The following is a 21,165-nucleotide window of genomic DNA, read 5'->3' on the forward strand; positions in this document are numbered from 1 at the left end:
TGGCATTCAGCACCTTTGGACATTCTGTTGGGTTTACTCATCCAGTATGGTTTTAGCTGACTGGCGGTCCCTCCCCGGGAAGGAGACGCTGTAAGGCCGGGGGATGGGTGTCTGCTTTGTTCACTGACAAACCCCAAGTTTGTAGAACAGGGATTTGCACTTAGTGGGCTGCCCAGAAGATATATATTAAATGAAAGAATAGAATCCCAACTAGTAAGGGGGTAGTATTTTGAGTCATGAAGTTTCTCCCCTTTCCTGGTCCATTTTTCTTAAGTCGAGCCTAGAAGCAGTCTGTGTCACGTCCCTGGCCCTGGAGCAGAGCCCAGCGCCAGTTGCTGCATGACTGTGGGGTGAGCTGACCAGGCGCCAGCCTGCAGGGCGCTGTCTGGGGGCTCCTACTCTCAGCCGCATCGCAGCCTCGTGCTGACCCCTTCCGCTCTCCCAGTCGTCACTGGACCCCGCGGAAACCAGCCATCACCGCTGCTCACTGTGCTTGCCTTTCTGTCCCTTTACCCCTTTCCTCCTGAGACTCCCCTCGGGCTTCTGAGCACCCTGCCCCCGGGAGGGCACTGTGCCCTAGGTTTGTCGTGGTCTCCCCCGGATTCCACGTAACTGCATGACAGGCAGAGCGGACAAGGTTGCCGGCACGGGGTAAGGACCCTCCTTCCTTGTTTGCCCCTTGTGCAAGCACGCGGTGAGGCCTCCACCCTCCAGCGGCCTTTGCCAGGTGCTAGGGACAGAACGAGCCAGCCCCCATTGCCAGCCCAGCTGCGGCACCGATGCGTGGGCCGGCCAATCCCCCGGGGTGGCTCGAGACGGGGGAGCTGACAGTGGCAGAGGGTGTTGGGGGGAGGGTGACATAAGACCCCAGAGGGCCAGCTGCCCTGGAGTGTGGGTCCCGCTGGGAGACAGGCCATGGGGAGCCCCCACCCCGGGATGGGGGAGCAGCTGAGCCAGGTGCGCCCCCCTCGCTCTGATGCACCCCTCTGCTTCAGAGTGATAATTTATGGAATGAGTTATGTTCCTAAAACCCTTTTTGTTCTTAAAACTGAACTTCTGACAAATTAGAGTCTGGGCGGAACAGGCAGGCAGGATGCAGCAGGCTCTGATGACCCCGCCCCGGTGGGTGGAGCTTCGTGCCGGGGCGGAGCCTGCGCTCTGCTCCTCACTGCCCTCAACAGAGGACCTGGCTGGGCAGGCCGCTCTTGGGGATCACTGTCCCCGCGAGGGGTCCCAGCTGCGGGGGGCAGCAGAGCTGTCTCTGTCCTGCCTGGGACCCAGCGGGTTGTTGCAGCTTGGCGGCTGGGGTGAGCTCCCTGCACCGGGCCTCAGCAACACTTGGCATCCTGACACTTGAGCTCTGCCAGTGGGAGGGGTGAACAGCACCCAGGGCGGGGCGGATCATTTCCTCGTCGCTGCTGGTGCCGAGCATCTTCCCAGGTGCCTAGCATCTTCCCAGGTGCCTGTTGGCAGCTTAGACTTTCTCTTCTAGTGAAGTTCACGGCTTTGGCCCATGTTTCTCCTAAACCGTATTTTTCCTGTTTATTCCCGAGGGGGAAATTGGATGGATGGGTAGGTGGATGAAAGGCAAGATGGGCAGTTGGGTGGGTGGGTGGACGGACTGATGGACAGTTAGGCGTCTCCTCTTTTTCTGACCCCTGGAGGAGTGAGCGCAGGATCAGAGTAACCTCTTCCTTGACTGCGAGAGTTCTCCTGGGCCATGGAGATTCGCCCACCTCGGCCGGTTTTCCTCGCCGCACTCATGCTGCGGCCCCTCTCCCTGCTGGTGCACATTTGTGCCTCGGTGGCTCCCGTACCCAGTCGTATCGGAACTTGTCCAGTTAAGCCATTTCAAAGAATCAGCTTTCAGCTACAGTAGCCTTCCCTCTCCAGAATTTGTTTCTGCCCCTTTTCTGTGTCTTTACTTCTTTCCCCAGACTGTTCTCTTGCTCCCTTCCTAAACTGAGCACCTACTTGCTCTGACGTCTGCATTAGGCTCAGTATTGGCTGCACCTCACACGCTGGTACGTGGCATTTTCATTGCTTTTCATTTCTAAGCATTTCCTGCTTTCCAGGGACCCGTGATCGCTGTGCTATTTAACTTCCAACCTCACGGCCGCATGGTTCTCATTTGTGCCCAGTTTCTGACAGACGCTGTGCTAAGAACAGGTGTGTGGTATCGTGGGGGGAGCGGTCTGCCTGCGTAGACGTCCACGCACGTTTGAGGGAGCGCGCCTCCTCCGCCCCACCCCACACCTCTGTCCATCGCCCAGGCTCGCCCGTGGTGCCCTTCACGTTTGGTTTTCTCTGCCGACCCCGTCTGCTCCTTCTGAGGAGGACGTGCCACCCCCCCTCGCGTGGCACATCTGCTCACCTCCGTTGGCTCTGGCGACGTTCACTTCCTGCGTGTTAAGCAATTTTACCAAAGGTGCACAAACTTTAAAGCATCACATCCTTTTGATGAATTGGCATTTTTGTCACCGTGTAGAGCCGTCCTTTACGTCCAGCCACAGTTTTCCGTTTATGCGTGTCGTGCGGGGAACCCGCCACCTCCTGTCCAGTCGCTTCCTCCATAAACAGCGCGAGGCTGGATTCCAGGATGGGTTTTCTCGATAGTGCACGGGCTGCTCGTTAAGTGGACACTGGTCCTTACGGTGGGGTTGGTTGCGCCTCGTTTTCCGTGGCTTTGCTTTTTCCAGACTCGTTTCTGCGTCTCTCTGTGCTGCGTGCTTCCCCTCTTCTGCCCTGTCCCCACATGACTGAGGGTCCCCCACGTGGCGCCCGTCCCCTCCGCTGGGGGGAAGGTACATGGCTGCCGGTTGCCAGGGGCGACCCTTACAGATGTCAGCACATCCCCGTGACGCGGTCAGTGGCCTCTTCCCTCCCCACGCCACCCGGATCCACGTGGGGCCGCAGACCAAACACAGCACGCCCCTTTGGACGTGGCTTTACCGAAAAGTCACTTGCTTGCCCGAGACGGACCCATGCCGGCCGCTGTCCTGTGTTTACTGGCTCCGTTGGGCAGCCCCCGCCCCGGCCCCTCCCGGGGTGTGTGTGCGGTCCCTGACTGGCCTCTCCCCCTCCTCCTTCCTTCCTTCCTTCCCTCCTTCCTTCCGTCCTTCCTTCCTTCCTTCTTCCCTCCTTCCTTCGTCCTTCATTCCTTCCTTCCTTCTTCCCTCCTTCCTTCCGTCCTTCCTCCCTTCCTTCCTCCCTTCCTTCCTTCCCTCCTTCCTTCCATCCTTCCTTCCTTCCTTCTTCCCTCCTTCCTTCTGTCCTTCCTCCCTTCCTTCCTTTCTTCCTTCCTTCCCTCCTTCCTTCCTTCCTTCGTAGTCACTGACTTGACACCATTACTGTTGTTTAATGTAGTCCCTGTGTCCGTGGCCTTTCCTGCATTCGTGTGCATCATCTCCCCTCGTTTCTCCGACCGCCACCCGGGACCACTGTGCCTCCAGCACACCCCGTACGTTTCCTGGCAGAGGGACACCAGTGTCAATGTCCCCTGTTTGTTTGCCTTTATTCAAGTTGTGATTTTACCCTCGTTCTTTTTTTTTTTTAAGCAGGCTCCATACCCAGCATGGAGCCCAACGTGGGGCTTGAACTCACAACCCTGAGATCATGACCTGAGCTGAGATCAAGGGTCAGACGCCTAACAGACTGAGCCACCCGGGCGCCCCTGCCCTCGTTCTTGACTGACGGGGCCACAGTTGTGGCCGACAGTCATGTTCTCTCTGGACGCTCTGAAGCGACCGCACACCGTCTTGCTCTCTGCCGTGCGGGAGCTGGTGGCTGGTGGGCTGCGTCCCCCTGCAGACTGTCCTTCTTCTCCAGCTCTCTGCTCATCCCCGGAGCTCTGCGGCTTCGCTCCGGAGCACCTGGGTGTGGGCGTGTCGTGTGACTCTTCCTGCTCGGGTCTCGTCCCCCACCCTCTGGGACACAGACCCTCCCCCTCTGCCCGCTCCCCATGTCCCCAGTGCGTCCAGAGTCGTTTCTTCGGCTGTCGCTTCCAGGTTACCGGTGTTCTCCTTAGCTGATAGGAGTTTCCAGTTCCTGCTGTTGCATTTTCATTTTTAGAAGTTCTATTTGGCTCTCTTTCAAATCTTCCAGTTCAGTTCAGTAATCCTACATTTGTCTCTTATTTTTAATGCATACTAAACATACTTTATAGTTTAAAACTGAACATTTCAATAATCACAGTCTTTGAGGATCCAAATATGCATTTTTTTACTAGACTTTTAATTCTGGGTAGCTTTGGACCTAGAGGAAAGTTGCAGAACTGGCCCCCAAGCTCCCATAGGCCCTCGGACGGTTTCCTCTCGGTGCCATCTGACCGCGGTGGAGCCTTTGTCTCAGGCCGGGAGCCAGCCCTGACCCGGCCCTGCTAGGCCAGACCATGCCCGGATTTCGCTCGCCTTCCCATGACTGCCCTCACCGTGGCAGGGTCCCCATCCTGGACCCCACTGTGCGTCCAGGCGTTCCATGTCCTTACTCTCCTCTGGGCTGTGGCAGCCTCTCAGCCTTCCCTTGGTTGTCATTTTTGAAATGTTGATAATTTTCAGCAAAGAACACCAGTCAGGTACTTTGTAGACTCTACCTCAGTGTATGTCTTGTTTTTCAAGGTACTCCGCTCCACCTCTTGGAGAGGGCGTGTGTACACAAATTATGTGAAATTCTTCTTGAGGAACATGTGTCTCCTCCTTGTTACTTATTCGGTCATCAGCGCAGACTCCTGGACGCTCCACGCTCTGAGTTACGGTCCAGAACCGTGCCGTGGTCTCTTTCCCGCCTGGCCTCGTGTGCGTCCCTTTAGCCCGCCTGTCATTTCCTGAGCGCTCCCTCTGTCTCTCATACTGCAGGACGCGCCAGGCTCTTCTAAAATCTGCCGTGCCCCAGCCTCGGAAAAGACCAGGAGCCTGGCTCCTTTTACTGGAGGGTGGTGTTGGAGACCTTGCTGGTTTCTCCGGAACCCAGACCGCACTGGCTGACTTCCGTGTTTTATGATGGTTTTGGCTGGGGACTCAAGCATTCTGGAACTGAACTGAAAGCACGAGGCAGCAGCCTCATGAGGGGGCCCACGGCTGCTCTGCCAGGCGCCCAGCCCCTCCGCTTATGGCGTGTGAACCAGGCAGATTCTCAGGGAGACCGCGGCCGGCGCTTCCCTTCTCTGCAGAGCCCAGGCTAAGAACAAACCTCTCCCCGCCAGGTGTCTGCGGGCACGTCGTCTGCAGGAGCCTGGCTCATCCCTGGGAGGACTGTGGTCATTCCCACACAGGCCTGCACGGCCCCCAGCCTGTCCCAGGATATGTGACCACCCCAGGCAGTTCCAGCTTCCTTCTGGAACCCAGCAGATCTCCCCTGGTGTTACAGGCTTGTCTAATTATTTAAAGTTTTTTAAAATTATTTTTGTGTTTTCATCATGTATTTCCCCAAGCATCTTAGTTGTCATGTTGCAGACGCCCCGGCGTGCCCTGTGGGTCTCTGACTGGCTTATGCTTCCTTATTATCCTCTGCGGTCTGCACCGAAGGGGACACTGGGAGCACAGGGCCCCCCTCGGAGAGACTCCACTCACTGTCTTCTTCCTTTTACCGTTTCCCCATTTTGTGAAGAAGATCGTCAGTGGATGTTCAGGCATTCTTATTTGTAAGACTACAGACGTGAAAGTGGTATTTCCAAAGGTTCTCATTATTTCCCTCATGCTGTGTGATGGTGTAGATGGTGTCTCAGTGGGTCCCAAGCAGACATCCTTCTGCACCAGCCCACTCCTGGATGTGGTGTCCGCTCACGCAGGAGCTCACGAATACACCTGACGGTCCCCTGGGAAAATATCTCAAAGAAAATAAATCTACTTTTGTTTAAAAAAAATCGTATGGTAAATAGCAAAGCCATGTTTGGCTTTTTCTTCATCTCTGTCCACAAATACACTCAAGAAACCGACTTTGTCCCGTTGTAATGCACATGGGGATTGACACCCTGTACGTTCACTGTGTATTTATATATTATTTTCTAGCTTGATCCTCTTCCAGAGAAGGTCTTACAGCAGAGACCCAACGCTAACGCGGTCCGGTCCATGGAGAAAGTCATTGAAATCCACAGTGAGTTGCCTGGGCCGCCTGGGCATGGGGTGACCCAAGTCACTGAGACTGTCCCGTAGGTGGGTCTGCCCTGTGGTCCCCGGTGCAGACGCTGGGTTCCCCCCAGCCTCCCCGCTGAGAAGCCCCGTGTGCGAGCAGACACCGAGTGACTAGCTCCGGCCTGGCCCCCCTGCTCGTTCCCCTCACGCTGAGGCCCCCCTCGTCTCTGAGGGTCCCGGGGGAGGCCCCCCAGACCCCCGGCCCATCCCAGGTGCCCCTGCCTCAGGGAGGACCGGACTCCGCTGGCCGCCTCTCCCAGGGGCCCAGTCGCTGTGAGCTGTGAGCCAGGTGCTCCCTGGCTTCTGGCTCCTGGAAGACGTGCTTTTAAGGGCGCCCGTGAGGAGGCTTGAGCGGGGGGAGCCCAGTAACCACGCCTCTCCGCTCAGGCCAGTATTGGCGCTCCCTGCCACGTCTCTGCTCCACGGTGGGGCGCTCGCTGGTAGAGGCCCAGAAGTGCGAGAACGAGGAAGCCGAGACCGTCACCGCCATGGCCTCGCTGTCCGTGGGCGTGAAGCCCGCCGAGAAGAGGTGAGCGTCTCTGCCCCGCCGGCGGGCCCTGCTGCCCACAGCCCGGGCCTCGGCTGTCGTGGGCGGGACGTGGCTTCTCCCCGCAGCCCTGCCTCGTGCGCAGCCAGCCGGGCAGGGGACGGAGGGACGGAGGGACGGAGGGACGGAGGGCAGGGGTCCCGCCACGGCCACCTCTTGCTGCGTGAAAGGCCCGAGGGGACCGTTGAGGAGCCTTCGCTCCGAGCGGGGCCCCGTCCCGGCCGCCGTCCGGGGCAGGGGCGGTGGCGGGGGCGCGGTGGGCGGGTGGCTGGCGGGTGGCACTGCTCTCACCCCGCGGGCTCTGTGTCTCTGTTGTGCCCGGCGCCGCCGCAGACCCGACGAGGAGCCCATGGAGGAGGAGCCGCCGCTGTAGCCTCCCGCGCAGCTGCGGGCCTCTTGTTTGTTTGTCCCGTCTCGAAGCTCCGCCGACAAAGCTCCTGTTTGTGTGCGGCCTGCCCGCGTCCTCTGACCGCGGCTGGAGCGGCAGGGGGAGGCCTCCGCCCGCCCGGCCCGGCTCCCCGGCGGGCAGCCCTGCGCGGACCGGGACCCACTGGCAGCCGGGCTCTCGGCTCCCTCGACGGAGGCCACGGAGGAAGGAAGCCTGTGGCGGCTCGCGGCAGAGCTGCCCGCTCCGTGGCCGCGAGGGAAGGAAGACGCAAATCAAAGATCTAATAATACAAAACAGACTCGATGAAAACTGGTGCTTACAGTTGATTATTACCCACAATTCCACAGTCTCCGTGTAAACCACTCAACGCATCCTGTAGCTTCTTTTGTTCAAGAGAACGTTCTCCCGGGCGCCGGCCCGTCCCAGAGCCCAGCGGTGCACCGCGGCGCGTGCAGGGGGGCCTGTGGCGGGGCAGGGGGCCGGGGCGGTGCGTGCGGGGGAAAGCTGGACGCACACCGAAGCGGGAGCCTGCGGGAACTGGCTTTGGTTTCTCCAAGCCATCGGAAGATGTGAGTTTGTGCCTTTTTTTTATTGCTCTGATGGATTTTTGTGGCTGGGTTTTCTGACGTCTGAGGAACAATGCCTTAAGAAAAAAATAAACAGCAGGAATTGGTGGGACAGTTTCCTGTGGCTGCGTGCTGGCCCGGGGTGGGGGGGCTCTGGGGGCCGCCGGCCTGCAGGCCCGGGTTCGCTTTAGTGCTGTTTAAGAGAAACGGAGGTAGTTCCAGCAAAGTGGCAAATACTGTTGGGGGTTTTGAAGTCCAACAAATTTTAAATGAATCCAAAGTGTTCTTTTCTCGTACATCCTATAACAATTGAGCATCTCCATTTGGTTGTGAAGCATGTCCTAGGCACACTTCCAGTGTTATGATCGGAATGCTTTTTATTAAAAGCAAGTAGCATGAAGTATTGCTTAAATTTTAGGTATAAATAAATATATATATGTATAATATATATTCCAATGTATTCCAAGCTAAGAAACTTGATTCTTATGAAATCTTGATAAAATATTTATAATGCATTTATAGAAAGAGTATATATATATAATAAATGCAGATCGTAAAGGTCCCTGGCGAATGAATGACTTGTGAATTAGACATCAAGGTGCTTACGGAAAGGGATCTCGTTTGAAACTCACGTATTTTTGAACTCCAGATTGGATAGCTTTCAGATCGCCAACACGTTCACCGCTGGGCAGCTACCCAGCAGGTGTGTGCTTTCATTCTGCTCTTTTCGGACAGGACCCCTCCCGCTCCAAGCCTCCGTGCACATATGTACCTAATGAGTTTTTATAGCAAAGGATATAAATTTGTTGTTGATTTTTGTATGAATTTTTCACAAAGAGATCCTGAATAAGCATTGTTTTGTGAATTTTACATTTTTTCTCACCATTTAGCAGTTTCCTGAATGGTAACAATGTCTAAGATTTCTTTCTTTCTAACTTCTTGCTTGTACATTTTTTTTTAACTTTTAAAGGTTGTGTTTTTTTATCATTTTCATCCTTGTTCATTTCTGTACAGTGAGCAGTGTTGTGTGGCAGCCATTTTCGGAAAGTGAGCTCGTGCGAGTCGGGGGACGCGTGGTCTCCACGGCGACGCCAGCAGGGCGTCTGTCCCGGCTCCGTCCCCGCGGCTGCGTCCAGACCGGGGGCTCCTCTTCCCCCCACATCGGCAGTATTACGGGGGTGCTGTGTCCTCCCCTCCGCCGCGCTGTGGGCAGGGTCGCTCGCCAGACACCGCGGGCCGTCAGCACTCACGAAACTCCTGTTTCAACTTCTCTGACCGCGTTGTCAGGACAGCATTTTAAAATTCAGTTTTCCAAAGACCTTTTAAAGCATGTCAGCAATGCATGGGGCCCGAGTGAGGCCCACACCTGTTGGGGGTGTCCCCTGCTGCAGCCACATGGCCGGGGTCCTGGCCGGACGCAGCAGGCCCCGGGTTTTGGAACCTGTGGCTGCGGGGAGTCGAGGGGCCCCTGCTGCCTGGCGAGCCTGCAGGGACAGCACGGATTCCTGACCAGGGCAGCCAGTCCTCACTCTTTCTCTCGTTGACAGTAACTGACCGTCACTTTTTCCTGGTAACTTATTTTCCAGCACTTGAAGCCACCAATTTCATTCCAAAGCATGTACTGGGTTCAGGCACAGCGCTCCCGTAGGAGGGAACCCCGAGCCGCGTCCCTGAGTTTAGTCCCGTTCACAGGGTAGCTTCTGAAGGAGACACTGATGCAGCCGGACTTCCGGCCAAACGAATCCAAATTTTTGGATTGGCTTGGTCGTCGGGATGCTGGTGGTCAGGCCCAGGACGGCGGTCCCAGAGCAGGACAGAAGGTCTCGGGGCCCGTGTGGCTTTCTCCTCCCACTGACCCCACTTTGCTCGGAAGCCCACCTCGGCGGGAGGCGCCGGTGTGTGGGACCCACGTCGGCCGTCGGGGCCGTCGGGGCATGAGCGCGGCAGCAGGGCCCGGCCCCTGCACGGCCTGTGGGACCCCCCTGCCGCCTGCCGGCCGTGGCTCTTAGAGAGGAAGAGGTCATCTCACGCTTTTTACGGGTGACTGGGTGAGGGAGTTATCCGCGGCGGGCTCACTCCCGGTCTCCTTCGGGGAGATGCCCTCCGCGGAGAGGCCTGGCAGGGGAGCATGCTGCGTTGGTCAGCTCGCTCCAGCGCCAGAGACGTGCTTAAAGCATTACCGTGTAGCCTTTTCTTTTCTTTGAAGACACACTCAGCCCTTCCCGCCGCCAGCCGCAGCGCGGGCGGCGGAGGGCCTGCCCCAGGGTCTGCGGGACCCCACGCCAGGGAGGGCGCCTCACCTGCCCTCTCTGGCCCCGGCACCTTTAGCCTTTTTCTTCCTTTGCAAAGGCCTCGGGGGCACTGGCCAGCCAGGGGTCAGCGAGCGAGCACTTTATGTCCCTTCGTGGGAAACCCCACGGTGCCGCCGGGACACAGGGCGCCCGCCCTTTCGGCTCCAGCCGCGCCACGACGTGCCCGAGCCCCACCAGCAGGCGGCCGCCAGCCCCTCGGCCCCGAAGGGCCACTTTGTCAGAGTGTTTCGGTTTTTCTCCACTTCTTTTAAGTCTGTTTCCAGAGGAAGGACCGCCGGGCGTTGCTCGGACACGAACGCAGCGCCCACGGCAGCGTTTCTGGGTTTTACTTTGAATCAGAACATTCCTTCTTTACTGGTCACAGCCATGTGCTCATTCCATTCTTTTTGTAGACTTTTGGGCCCACGTGTTTTACGGGCATTGATACATATATAAATATATATATAAACATATATGAATATATTTTTTTAAGTTCCTACAGCTGGAGGTTGCATGGACTCTATGACCGGCATGTCTTTATATTGTACACAGATTTTGCACGCCAAACTCGGCAGCTTTGGGGAAGAAGAAAAAAATGCCTTTTTTGGTTCCCCTCTCACGACATTTGCAGATACAAAAGATGGGAATTTTTCTGTAAAACCACACGAAACCTTGAAGGCGAGTCGGGGGTGGGGGGGGAACGTTTGCGTCTTCTTGAACTTATTCTTAAGAAATTGTACTTTTTATTGTAAGAAAACTAAAAAGGACTACTTAACACATTTGTCATATTAAGAAGAAAAGTTTATCTAGCACTTGTGACATACCAATAATAGAGTTTATTGTATTTATGTGGAAACAGTGTTGTAGGGAAACGACACAGAAGTCAAGGCGATCTGCCCGTCTCTCTTCAGTTGACTTGGAGGCATTCGTTTCGTTTGTGCCCTCTGCTCTTGCACAGGGCCCGGCGGGCCGGCGGCCAACGGCCCCGACGGAGGAGCGGTCCGGCCCGTGGCCCGAAAGCGCCCCTTTCCGCACAGCTGTATTGACTTTCTCGTTGCTTTTGGATGACGCGTGGCTAAGAGTTCACTTGCAGCCGCGCGGCCGTGAGCCAGGGGGAGCGCCGCGGCTCACAGTCCGACTTGGCGTCCGGAGGAGGAGGCCGCGTGTCCCTGGTCACCGAGCCGCGCTCCTTCCCCACGCGGCTCGCGGCCAAGTCCGACGGGATTGAGCGTCTCCGAGTGGAAGAAGAAGAAAGCGGACAGTTTGTTTGTTTGGGTTCTCGGTGTGTGTACCCCACGGTGGAGGCGCTGTTCTCCAGTTTATGAGACGTATATATAATATATATAAGGGGGCTGACCCTGTTCACCCAAGAGCTTCTCGCAGACGGGTCGCGGTGCCGCGGCCCCCGTGGCACCTGAGCACGCTCCACGTGGGGTCCGCCGCGGTGGCGGCCACCTGTTTCTTCTGTAATGTAATCCGTTCTCTCTGATCGTCTGGACTTTCCAACGGTTCTTTCTTTTGCTCAGTGGAGTTGGAGATTTTGTTCTCGGTTTTCTCATTCTCGTTTTGTTCTGTGTGGGCGGGTTTTCCCCGACAACGGTGTCCTCCTCTGACGGCCGACTCCATTCCACTTGCCCCGGAGTCCAGCGTTTTGTACCTCATCAGACAGCTTGTCGCTCTTGTGGTGTAAATAAAACAGCATCTCTGGTTCCTGCCGTGTGCTCGCGTCCTCGCTGCCTCTCGCCAGGGCCCCCACCCCGGGCCCCCCTGTCGCGGGCCAGGACTTGCTTGAACCCACACATGTGGCCCCCCGGGCCCAGGCCCACAGTGCACCTGGCACCCTCTGCCCACACCAGTGGGTCCTGTGGGCAGCTCCTCACTAAATGTCCTTGCTCCATCTTCTTCCCCAAAACACTCGCAGCCGCCCCCGAGGGAGCGAGTCTGCAAACCCCCCTCGGCCGCCCGGCCCCCAGCAGCACACTGCCACCCCCAAGTGACTGCCCCACGCCCCCAGCGAAGGCCGCACCCCTCCCAGGCCCCCACGTTCAGTGACTGATCCGTTGGCATGGGGGGGCGGGGGCCGGCTGGGACCATTCTCTCCCCTCCCCGTGGGTCCCGGCCTGCTTCACAGCCGGGCTTCTCCCTCTGCCCGGCCGTCTCCTTCATAAACACAGTGCACAGCAACATGGGGTCTCCAGGCGGTCACCGGCCCGCTTGCTGTGGGCAGGAGCCCGGGTGCGGCTCAGCGGGACGCCTCTGGCTCAGGGTCCTTCCCCAGGCGCCAGTCACACTGTCGGCAGGGCTCGTGTGGGGGACCCCCTTGCAGCGCACTCCCCCGGTGGTGGGCAGGCCCCCTTCGCTCGCCACATGGGCCGCTCCTCAGGGCCGCCTCGCCACCGGCCCCCAGAGCGGGGGAGGCAGGGAGAGCGCACCCCAGAGACGGCCACGGCCTTTTATCACCCACTCTCGGCGGTGAGGTGCCGTCACTCAGAAGCCAGTCAGGAGGCCAGTCCACACTCAGGGAGCGAGGGTGGCCACGGGCGTCCACACCACACCCACACTGGGCAGAACCAGCCGCCTGGCCTGGCCGGGCTTCATAGGGTTTCTTGCAAACCCTAGCAGCTTTGCCTTCAGAATATGCTGGTAATTCACTCACCTCTCTCAGGCCGCTCCCCCTGCTCCTCCCAACCCGTAGACTCCCCAGCACAGGAGCCAGGCTGACCCTGCTGAGGCTGGACGCTGGGCCGGCGCCCCAGACGAGGTCGTTCTCTGCCGGCTTGTCGGCCTTGCCCACTGGAATGCAAGCTTTGAACCTCTTAGGGTCACTCCTGTCTCCCCAGAGATTAAAACATACTAGGAGCTCCACAAACAGGTGGAGTGAACGATTCATTCTGGGGCTCGGTCTTCTCGGCCCATTCACCTGTTGGTTGTGAGAGTTGGGAGGTAGAGCTTTAAAATATATGTTGGTGCCAATCCCTTGTCCAGTGCAAGTTTCAAGTACCTTCTCACCCTGGGATTCTTCCCTGTCTTGTTAATGGAAAAAGTCAAACATGAGAGAGGTGCAGAGAGCAGCCCCGAGATCCCGCGTGTCCCCCCGGCCTGCCCCCAAGTGTGCTCGGTCTGCACCCCTCCCCACGGGCAGGCAGGCTGGCTTCCAAGCAAGCCCCAGATGCACATCCTCCATGGGTATGTATTTCAGTAGGCATCCCTCAAAGATACGGACTTTTTCCTTAAATGTGACATAACACCGCATCCTGCTTTAAAACCTCGCGGTTCCCTAACATCAGATATCCAGCCGGCACTGAGATCGTCCCAGTCGTTTCTACACTCGGTTTGGTTTCATCAGGATTTAAACCGGGGCCTCACATAGCATCGGACGGGCCTGTCCCTCACATCTCTGCCCCGTGGGCCCGGCTCCCTCCTTACTCCCCTGGCAGTGTGCTTGCGGAAGACACCCGCCCGCTCGTGGACCCCGTCTGTGGCATGTGCAGGCGGGGCGTGGGCTCCAGCCTCGGAAGGGCCCGGCGGAGGCAGGCGTGACCACGGGGCCCACTGCTTCCTGAAGGCTTGGAGGACGGTGACGCTTCTCAGTGTTTGCAGAGGCAGTAGGTAAGCAAGCATGAAGCTGCTGGGCCCCACACTTTTTACAAAAAGTAAACCCCGAGGCAGCTACAGATGGAGAAGGCTTTTCATTCGGCATCCGGATATGAAATCTGCCCACCAAGAACTAAAAGAGTAGTAGTAGTAAATAGTTTAAATAAATAAGACGAATTTTAATTTTAAAATGCCTGTCACATTCCTGTTTAAGATAAACCCTCGGCAGATTGAAGTATTTTGCTCGTTCCCACGTGAAAGGGACGACACAGTTTGTTTCTCGGAGGGCGGGGAGGGTTCCGGTCCGGAGCGCCGGGCAGAAGCGTGGCGCTCTAACCCACGAGCATGTTGGGGCCTGTGCACAGGAACTGAAACGGGGACAACGCTCTCGGTGTCTCGTACCGCTTCCACATCCTCTGGTAACTGAGTGCATGAAAACGGAAGCTTGGATTCGCAACTAAATTGTGTTAGAACTGAAAGACTCAGTGTCTTTCTGTCTGATTCCCGTGAAACACAGAATGATGCCGTGTCCCTGACTCAGTCTCCCGATCAACACGGGTCCAGTGCGTCTTCGAAGGCAGCCGGAATCCCTAACCGACAGTGGGGGCTTGAGGCTACTCGCGGGCAGCGACACGCACCACAGTGTGCGGCCGGGTAGCAGGGGTCTACCAGGCCCCCCACGAACATTCGCAGGGCCTGAGGCAGCCACTCAAAGGGAGCCGCACGTGTGTCTACATCCTCAGAAAGTACAAGCCTAGTTCAAAAGCTGTTAAATACATTCTACAGCCACCTCCGTACGCACACAGCTTGACAGAGGTACGTCCTTAAAGAGCAAAGCGGTCCAGACCAGCTGGACCCGGAAGCCCATCTCCTACCGGCTGGGACCATCCCTCACCCCTGCTGGGGCCTTCTGGAACCTTCTAGAGCCTTCCCAAGGGCCTGCCTCAGCACCCAGAAGGGCTCCTCCAGGACCCTTACCGGACTCCGTGCACGTGTTTTCTGCATAAACCTCCGGCCATACCTTGGGCACAGCTGACAGCAGGGGAGCCGCAGGTGAGCCGGGCCCGGTGGGGCATGGCAGTCCTGCTGTTACAGGAGACAGAACAGTTACCGAGAGACGGAGCTCACGGCCACGGAAGCCAGGCACAGGAGGGACATCGGGGCACCAGGGCCTCCCTGGGAGCCGAGCATCTCCACCTGCAAGACAACGGTGTTCTTAGAAAGATGTACGGTGTGGTGCGGACCAGAGGCTCTCTCCCTTCCTGGTGTCCATCGGGCATGTGCCGTCCCCCGAGGACGATGCAGCACCTGTCACACCGAGGGCCAGCCACGTGCTCAGTCGTATCAGAGAGGAGGTCCCCAGAGCCAGACCCAGAGCGGAGCAGAGCAGAACGGGGCAGGATGAGGACAGCCTGAAACACAGGGTCTGCTCACACGGAGCAGTGGCGCCGAGGAGTACTTTGGGCTGAATCATTACAGAAGCACACAAAGATTTTTCAAAGAGAGGCCAGACCAGCATCTAGAGTACATCTCGGAAATGAAGAAAAAGTCATCTACAGGATGACTGGCCGACTCTTTCCTGGGCTCGGGGTGAGGAGCCGCCGGGGAGGCCACCCACAGGGGATCTGAGGTCCTGGAGGCCGCTCCGAGCCGTCGCCTGCGCTGGACCCCAGCTCGCCGAGGCAGAAGCCTGGCGCGAACATCCCGCAGGGGAGGGTGGCCACTCGCCAGCCTGGGGAGGCCCTGCCGCTCCTTAGAAAGACACGGCGGAACTTAGACCCCACAAACCAATGACTGTACAATTTACTTTTAATGTTTTTCCTCTGTATCTCACCCTAAGCCAAGCTCTCGTCAACGCCTAGTTTGGCAGGAAGGAGGAGTTTCCCACAATAGTAAGAGTTCTGGTGGTTCCGGGGACCATTGGCAACACGCAAATAAACGTGTGTGCAATAGGGAATCTCTTGTTCACAAGTGTGTCGTAGGGTGGAATGTCCGTCTGCTCGAAGCCCAAGCTCTGTGGCCCCCCGAGGGCGCTCCCCCACCCACGCAACGCTGACGGCAAGTGGCATCAGCAGTCGGGCTAGCTCACCGCGTCTGAACAGCCCGGCGGGCCTGGTTTAAAGGAGGAAGGAGCCCCACGGCATGTTTCTGCCCCGTGAGACGTGTTCCCGAGGGAGACGTGGTGAGCCCTCGATTACGTTCCAAGCACCTGCGGAACGTGGCTTCGTGGGCCGTCGCACACGGGCGGGCGTACCTGGAGGTGTGAGCCTGTCTCCCCCCCCGCCCCGGCCCATCCGGCTGCAGACGGGGCCACCCCGACGGCTTCTGAAAGGTTTGGAATCCAGATTTAAGGAGTTAGGCAGTGAAGGCATCACTGATTCTGACAGGACGCCTGAGGCCGGGGACGACACGCGGCGCGGGCCCCAGGCGGTGCTGAGGACCATGGTGGCCACCGCCCTGCCCTCGCGAGCGCGTGCGTATGACGCCCTGCATCAGCTCCGCTCGGGCCCACGGCCGGGAGCGCCCCTACACCCAGCACACCCCAGGAGGCTGCAAATACTTTGCCCGAGCGCGCACAGCCGGGAGCGGCAGGGCGAGGAAACGAATTCAGCGCTGCTGGGATGCCGGCCCCTCCTGTGAATCGGTGACGTCTGGGCCCCAGACCACACTTAGACTGACAGCCCGCAGCGGCTCTGGAGCGGGACGAGCCCCACCAGCACGACTCACCGGGGCGTCTGGACCGGGGCTCGTCTGCTCGGCACAGCCGACGTGCGCGGCCGGGCCGTCCTCCGGGGCGGGCTGTCCTGCCCACCCGAGCGTGCGGAGCCGCCTTCCCGGGCTCCAGCCACTAGATGCGGGTGGCCCCCTCCCAACTGCCCCAGCACACACACCCTGCCCACCCACGGGGAAGGGAGGGGTGCACTAGGGCTTCTCTCTGCTCCCCGCCTTCCCCAGGCATCCTTAGTAAGATCAGCTCAGGAAGCGGCTCCTCTGGGACCGAGCGCCCTGGGCTCAGCCTCCCAGCTCCTGTTGGGAACCAGATGTCTCTCAAGCACAGCCTCCGGCCACGGGGGTCTCACCACCCCCTCGTGGTCCTTCTCACCGCCGGACAAGGCCAGCTGGGAGAAGGCCCTGCCTCCTCCATGGCCCTGCCCCAGCCTGGGGCCCAGCGCGTGGAGCCTCCCAGGCACCCAGGGTGGGCTGTGTGCAGGCCAGGCACGGGCGGTGGCACAGAGCAAAGCCCACCGCCGCCCCCCCCAGGGAGCTTCCCTCCAGCCCTGCCTCGTCCCAGCGAAATCTCCCCGATCCCACATTGGGAAGGGGGTCAGGCAGAGATGGCCTTGAACTGGAGCAGCCTCAGTTCCCTAATCTGTAAAAGGAGAGGGTGGGCAGGCGGCCCCTCCAGTCCCTTGACATCCCCACGGGGCAGGGACGGTACCTGACGTGTGATTGGGACCTGGCTCGTTTGCAGTTTTGAGCAGTCGCCATCCAGAGCAGAAACACTACACCCACACTCTTAATTCCTAACCGCGGGGCCGCAGGTGCGATTTCAGGTCAAGATTTGAATGAAAATCGGATGCTGGTACTGGAGAGACAGAGCAGCGATCCGGAGGGTCTGAGCAAGGGGAAACAGGGTGTCCCCTGTCTGTGCAAAGCTCATACAAACGTTTAGAAAATCGCAGACAAGTCGCAGAAGGTGAGATACAGTCGTTCGATGAACAGAAAACTGGTGAAGCTTGGGAGTGATCTTCAGAGCCACGGAGAGACGCGCTCTTGGAGGTTGTCTGTATTGACGCGGCTCCGTCCCTGAGCCGCTGGGAATGGTGTGCGGACACCGGTGAGTCACAAAGCCGCTGTGGGCGGAAGGTCGCAGCCAGAGACAAACGTGAAAATATTTGTCAAGAACCTTCCAAACGTCCGTGCCTCCGCCTGCTGATTTCACTTCTGGGATTCTGTCCCAAGGACATAAATCTAATGACAGAAAATGCTTTCGGCACAGATGCTCATTTCGGCATTACTTAATGAAAAGTGGGAAACACCTGCGGATATTTAACAGCTGGGAGCTGGCTGGTGCGCGGGCGGCGTGCGTCCGGGGTGGGCCGAGGCCGTGGCCCTGGGGGCAGGGGTGCGGGTGGAGGACGAGGATGAGGGTCCTGTGCAGCAGAGGTGAGCCTCCAAGAACACATCCAGAGGGGAAGGCGAAGGGGTCACCTGCGAGTAACGCTCCGTGGGTATCGTCTTCCTGTCCTGAGAGACAACAGGCATCACTCTGAGTACATCTGTGTACGTGAGGGAAGGTGTGCTCTCAAGCTGCCTTTCCCAACCTCGGGCCCACAGAGCACCTGTCTCAACAGCTGTTCCAAAGACAAATGTAAAATGCGGCATTTTCTAGCACATTCCCCCGAGGGCCCGCCCCCAAGCCCAGAAGGGCATCGCGGTGCATGGAGGTGCCCCCACCCCGAGTCGGCTGGGCCCGCGGGCTCTGTCCGTGGCGGGGGGACAGCTGCCTGGCAAAGCCGGTGGCAGGGGTGTCCTTCCAGCCCCCCGGCGTTGTCCTGGAGCAGGTTTGGGGAGCTGTCCTGAGCCCCCACAGCTCAAGGGCTCATCGCCCCACCGCCCCCAGGTGCTGTCCCGCTCTGAAGGGCTCTCTGTCCTGCTGGGGGCACAGCCCGCGGCCTGCACCCTGGGGCCCTAAGGCAGGACTGGGGCCAGCGCTCCCTGCAGTGGGGCGGGGAGTCCCCGATGCTGGGGTCCCCCTGGGCTGAGGCCGTCGTAGAGAAGCCCGAGAGCACCTCCCCACAAAGCCAGCGTCTCAGATCAGCTTCCTGGGAGCCCACATTGCCGCGACCGTCACTCACGGTGCTGCCAGCGATGAGACAAGTTTTAGGAGGGGAAGTACGACAAAGGTACATCGTGGAACGCGAGCGGAATGGTGACCTCTCAGGCTGCGAGGACGGGAGCTCACGCCCGTGGGGGCGGACACAGGTGAGCCTGGGGTCCCCGGCCGCGTCTCTTGCCGCGGCTCCCCTCCTCGGCTCGCCCGCCCGCTTCTCCCCTGAGCGGCACCCGCCTCCTCACCGGTGGCCTCCCCAGCCCTGGTCTCTTGCCCGAGTGCCCACTGCCCGCAACACAAGCTTCGTGCCCGGAGTTCCCGCCGCGAGAGAACCTGCCCGGGGTGTGTTCAGCACTCCCTGAGCCTGCTTGGGCACAGAACACAGGCTTTCCTACCCACGAGCCCTCTTACAACCTCGGGCACCACAAAAGCACCCCAGCTCAGGGAACGTGCTCCGTCTTGGTGGCGGGGGCTCCTTAGACCCACGACACGACCCAGCGGCGGCCCCGCCTGCACCGAGCGGGGTGGGGGCGGGGCACTGCCTCCTGACAGCGACAGGCAGCGAGGGCGAATGATGGCCCCCAAAAGATAATGCCCACGTCCGGACCTCTGGTACCTATGAGCATGACCTTATTTAGAAAAAGGGCCTCGGGTGCCTGGGTGGCTCAGTTGGTGAAGCGTCTGCCTTCAGCTTAGGTCGTGGTCCAGGGGTCCTGGGATCGAGTCCCACATCGGGCCCCCTGCTCAGCGGGAAGTTTGCTTCTCCCTCTGCTCCTCCCCGCCGTTCATGCTCGCCCTCTCTCTCTCTCTCAAATACATAAAATCTTTGAAAAAAAAAGAAAAAGAAAAAGGGTCTCTGTAGGTGTAACTAAGTCAAGGATCCCAAGATGAGGGCATTCTGGATTAACCAGGGTGATAAACCCGACAACTGAGGCAGAAGAGACCCAGGGGCAAGAGGAGGAGGTCACGTCAAGGTGAAACTATGGACGTGGAGACTGGAGGGACGCAGCACAAGCCCAGGAACCCCTGGAACCCCTGAAGCTGGAAGAGGTGAGGAAGGGTCCTCCCCTGGCACCCAGAGAGAGCGTGGCCCTGCGAGCCACGGAGGGGGCTGGGTGCCGTCATGGACCTCTGTGACAGGAAGCCAGAGAGGAGCCTGAGGAGACGCCAGGAGCCAGACAGGGAGCAGCCCCCGGAGTCCCAGGCCCCTTCCTTGTGGCCAGGGTGCGCCCCAGGCCCTGCTGCTGGCTGCCCGGGGGGCTTGTGTGGGTCTCGACAGGAAAGCCCCGCCTCCTGCAGTCAGCCGCTGCCGGGCCGAGCACCAGGGCCTGGCCACCACTCGAGCGGTGAGCCTATCAGGTCTGTCCCGCCGGGGGACGCCCCCCGCAACCCAGCAGCCCCAGTCACCCGAACCCCTGACGCCCGCCAACGGTCCTTTGGAGGCTGCTGCCAAACCTCTGCGTTCAGGGCTGTCGATGGGAAAACCCTCGGCAACTCCCCTGTCTGACATTTCCAGGCCGCTTGGCGGCGGGCCCGGGACGCACCCTGGCACGTCTGCTTTTGTGGGACCGGGACCCTGCCTCCACTGCCCTTGCCCTGGGCTTGGGCGTCACAGGAAGCCACAGCCCTCCTGGACTGGGCCTGCTAATGTCCAGCTCATCCTGACCCCCCAAAAACACCGGCTTGGGGAACAAAGCTGCCTTCTCGAGAAGCCCTGGGGACCTGGGATTCATGACTCCAGGCAGCTGTCCTGGAATCAAATGTGTCCAGTCCCTCTGACCAAGTGTGAAAGACACTTGCGCACGTTGTTAACTGTCCCTGATGGATTTGCAAAGGTCGCTGCCCGGAGCCAGCATGTGGGGAATGTCTTCCCTGGCTTCTCGGCCTGGGGCGGGCTGTGGGACCCTGGCCTCCCTCACCAGGGCCAAGAGGCAACAGGGGTGCGGGGGGGATGCTGGACTCCCCGGGCTTCCCGAGGGTTGGGGAGACTTCGTCCACCAGAGACGCCCAGTGTCTGGGGGGCAGTGGGGAAGTGGGGGCCTGCAGGGAGCCCCCCAACCGCGGAGGCCCTGCTGGGGAGACCTGTGCAGCCCCAGTGCCACCTGGTGGTGCTGCCCGGAACTGCAGCCTGACTTTAACCCTGGGGGCCCTGAGCCCTGACCGGGGTTGGGTGATGGAGGTGCTGGAGGGGCAGCTCCCAAAGTCACGCGTCTGGAGCCGTTCCCCGATGTCTGGGGGGAAATGAGAAACGTAGACTCCTCACCGTGGCAGGGAGGCTTAGGGCCCTCGGTGGAGTTCTCCTGCTGTCCCCTGCTCAGCTGGAGGACCCCAGGGGGTACCCAGCATCCCAGGGAGCAGCCCTTCCTTTACAGGCAGCGAGGACCCCGGGAGCACTCTGCCTGGGGCTGGACTGCAGGCCACACTCTGGACCCTGCGGTGGCTCTGCTCCTGATGGCCCCACAGCCTGGCCAAACCCCCCTGCCCTTTGCTGAAGGGTGCGCCGGACACTTGGTGGGGGACAGATGTCAGTGGAGGGGCTCCCATTCTGCCGGGCATGGGAAGGTAGACACACAACCGAACAGAAAAGGAACTTGTCCTGCGTTCTGGGAGGTGAGACAGGCCAGGGGGAGGAAAAGTAGAGCCAGGTACGGGGGTTGAGGGCAGACAGTGGGACAGGCTTCTGTTCAGTGGAGAGATCGGGCCAGTGCAGCAACACAAGGTAGAGGGACTGGGGTGGGGGGGCCCTGGACTGGAGACTCCGGGGAGGGGGTCCTGGGGAGGGCGTCCTGCGGAGGAGACTCCGGGCTGGGGAGGGGG

The 21,165-nt window shown here is 59.4% G+C and overlaps 1 protein-coding gene across 5 annotated transcripts in view; it reads left to right on the forward strand.

Annotated features, from left to right (window-relative positions):
• HDAC4 (histone deacetylase 4) overlaps positions 1-11,630 on the forward strand; it is a 288,348-nt gene extending 276,718 nt beyond the window's left edge. For 3 of the 5 annotated variants that reach the window (XM_081813268.1, XM_081813269.1, XM_081813272.1), the window contains 3 exons: positions 6,006-6,090; positions 6,516-6,657; positions 10,780-11,630. In XM_081813268.1, coding sequence (XP_081669394.1) covers positions 6,006-6,090; positions 6,516-6,657; positions 10,780-10,966 — 414 coding nt within the window. In that variant the 3' untranslated portion in view covers positions 10,967-11,630. Of the gene's footprint in view, positions 1-6,005; positions 6,091-6,515; positions 6,658-7,008 lie in introns of all 5 variants that reach the window. The other 2 variants (XM_081813270.1, XM_081813271.1) reach the window with 1 other exon arrangement.
• Positions 11,631-21,165: the final 9,535 nt, after the last annotated feature.

This window comes from Leptonychotes weddellii, chromosome 3 (assembly GCF_054177405.1).
Source record: "Leptonychotes weddellii isolate Sample4059 chromosome 3, ASM5417740v2, whole genome shotgun sequence".
Taxonomy (NCBI): domain Eukaryota; kingdom Metazoa; phylum Chordata; class Mammalia; order Carnivora; family Phocidae; genus Leptonychotes; species Leptonychotes weddellii.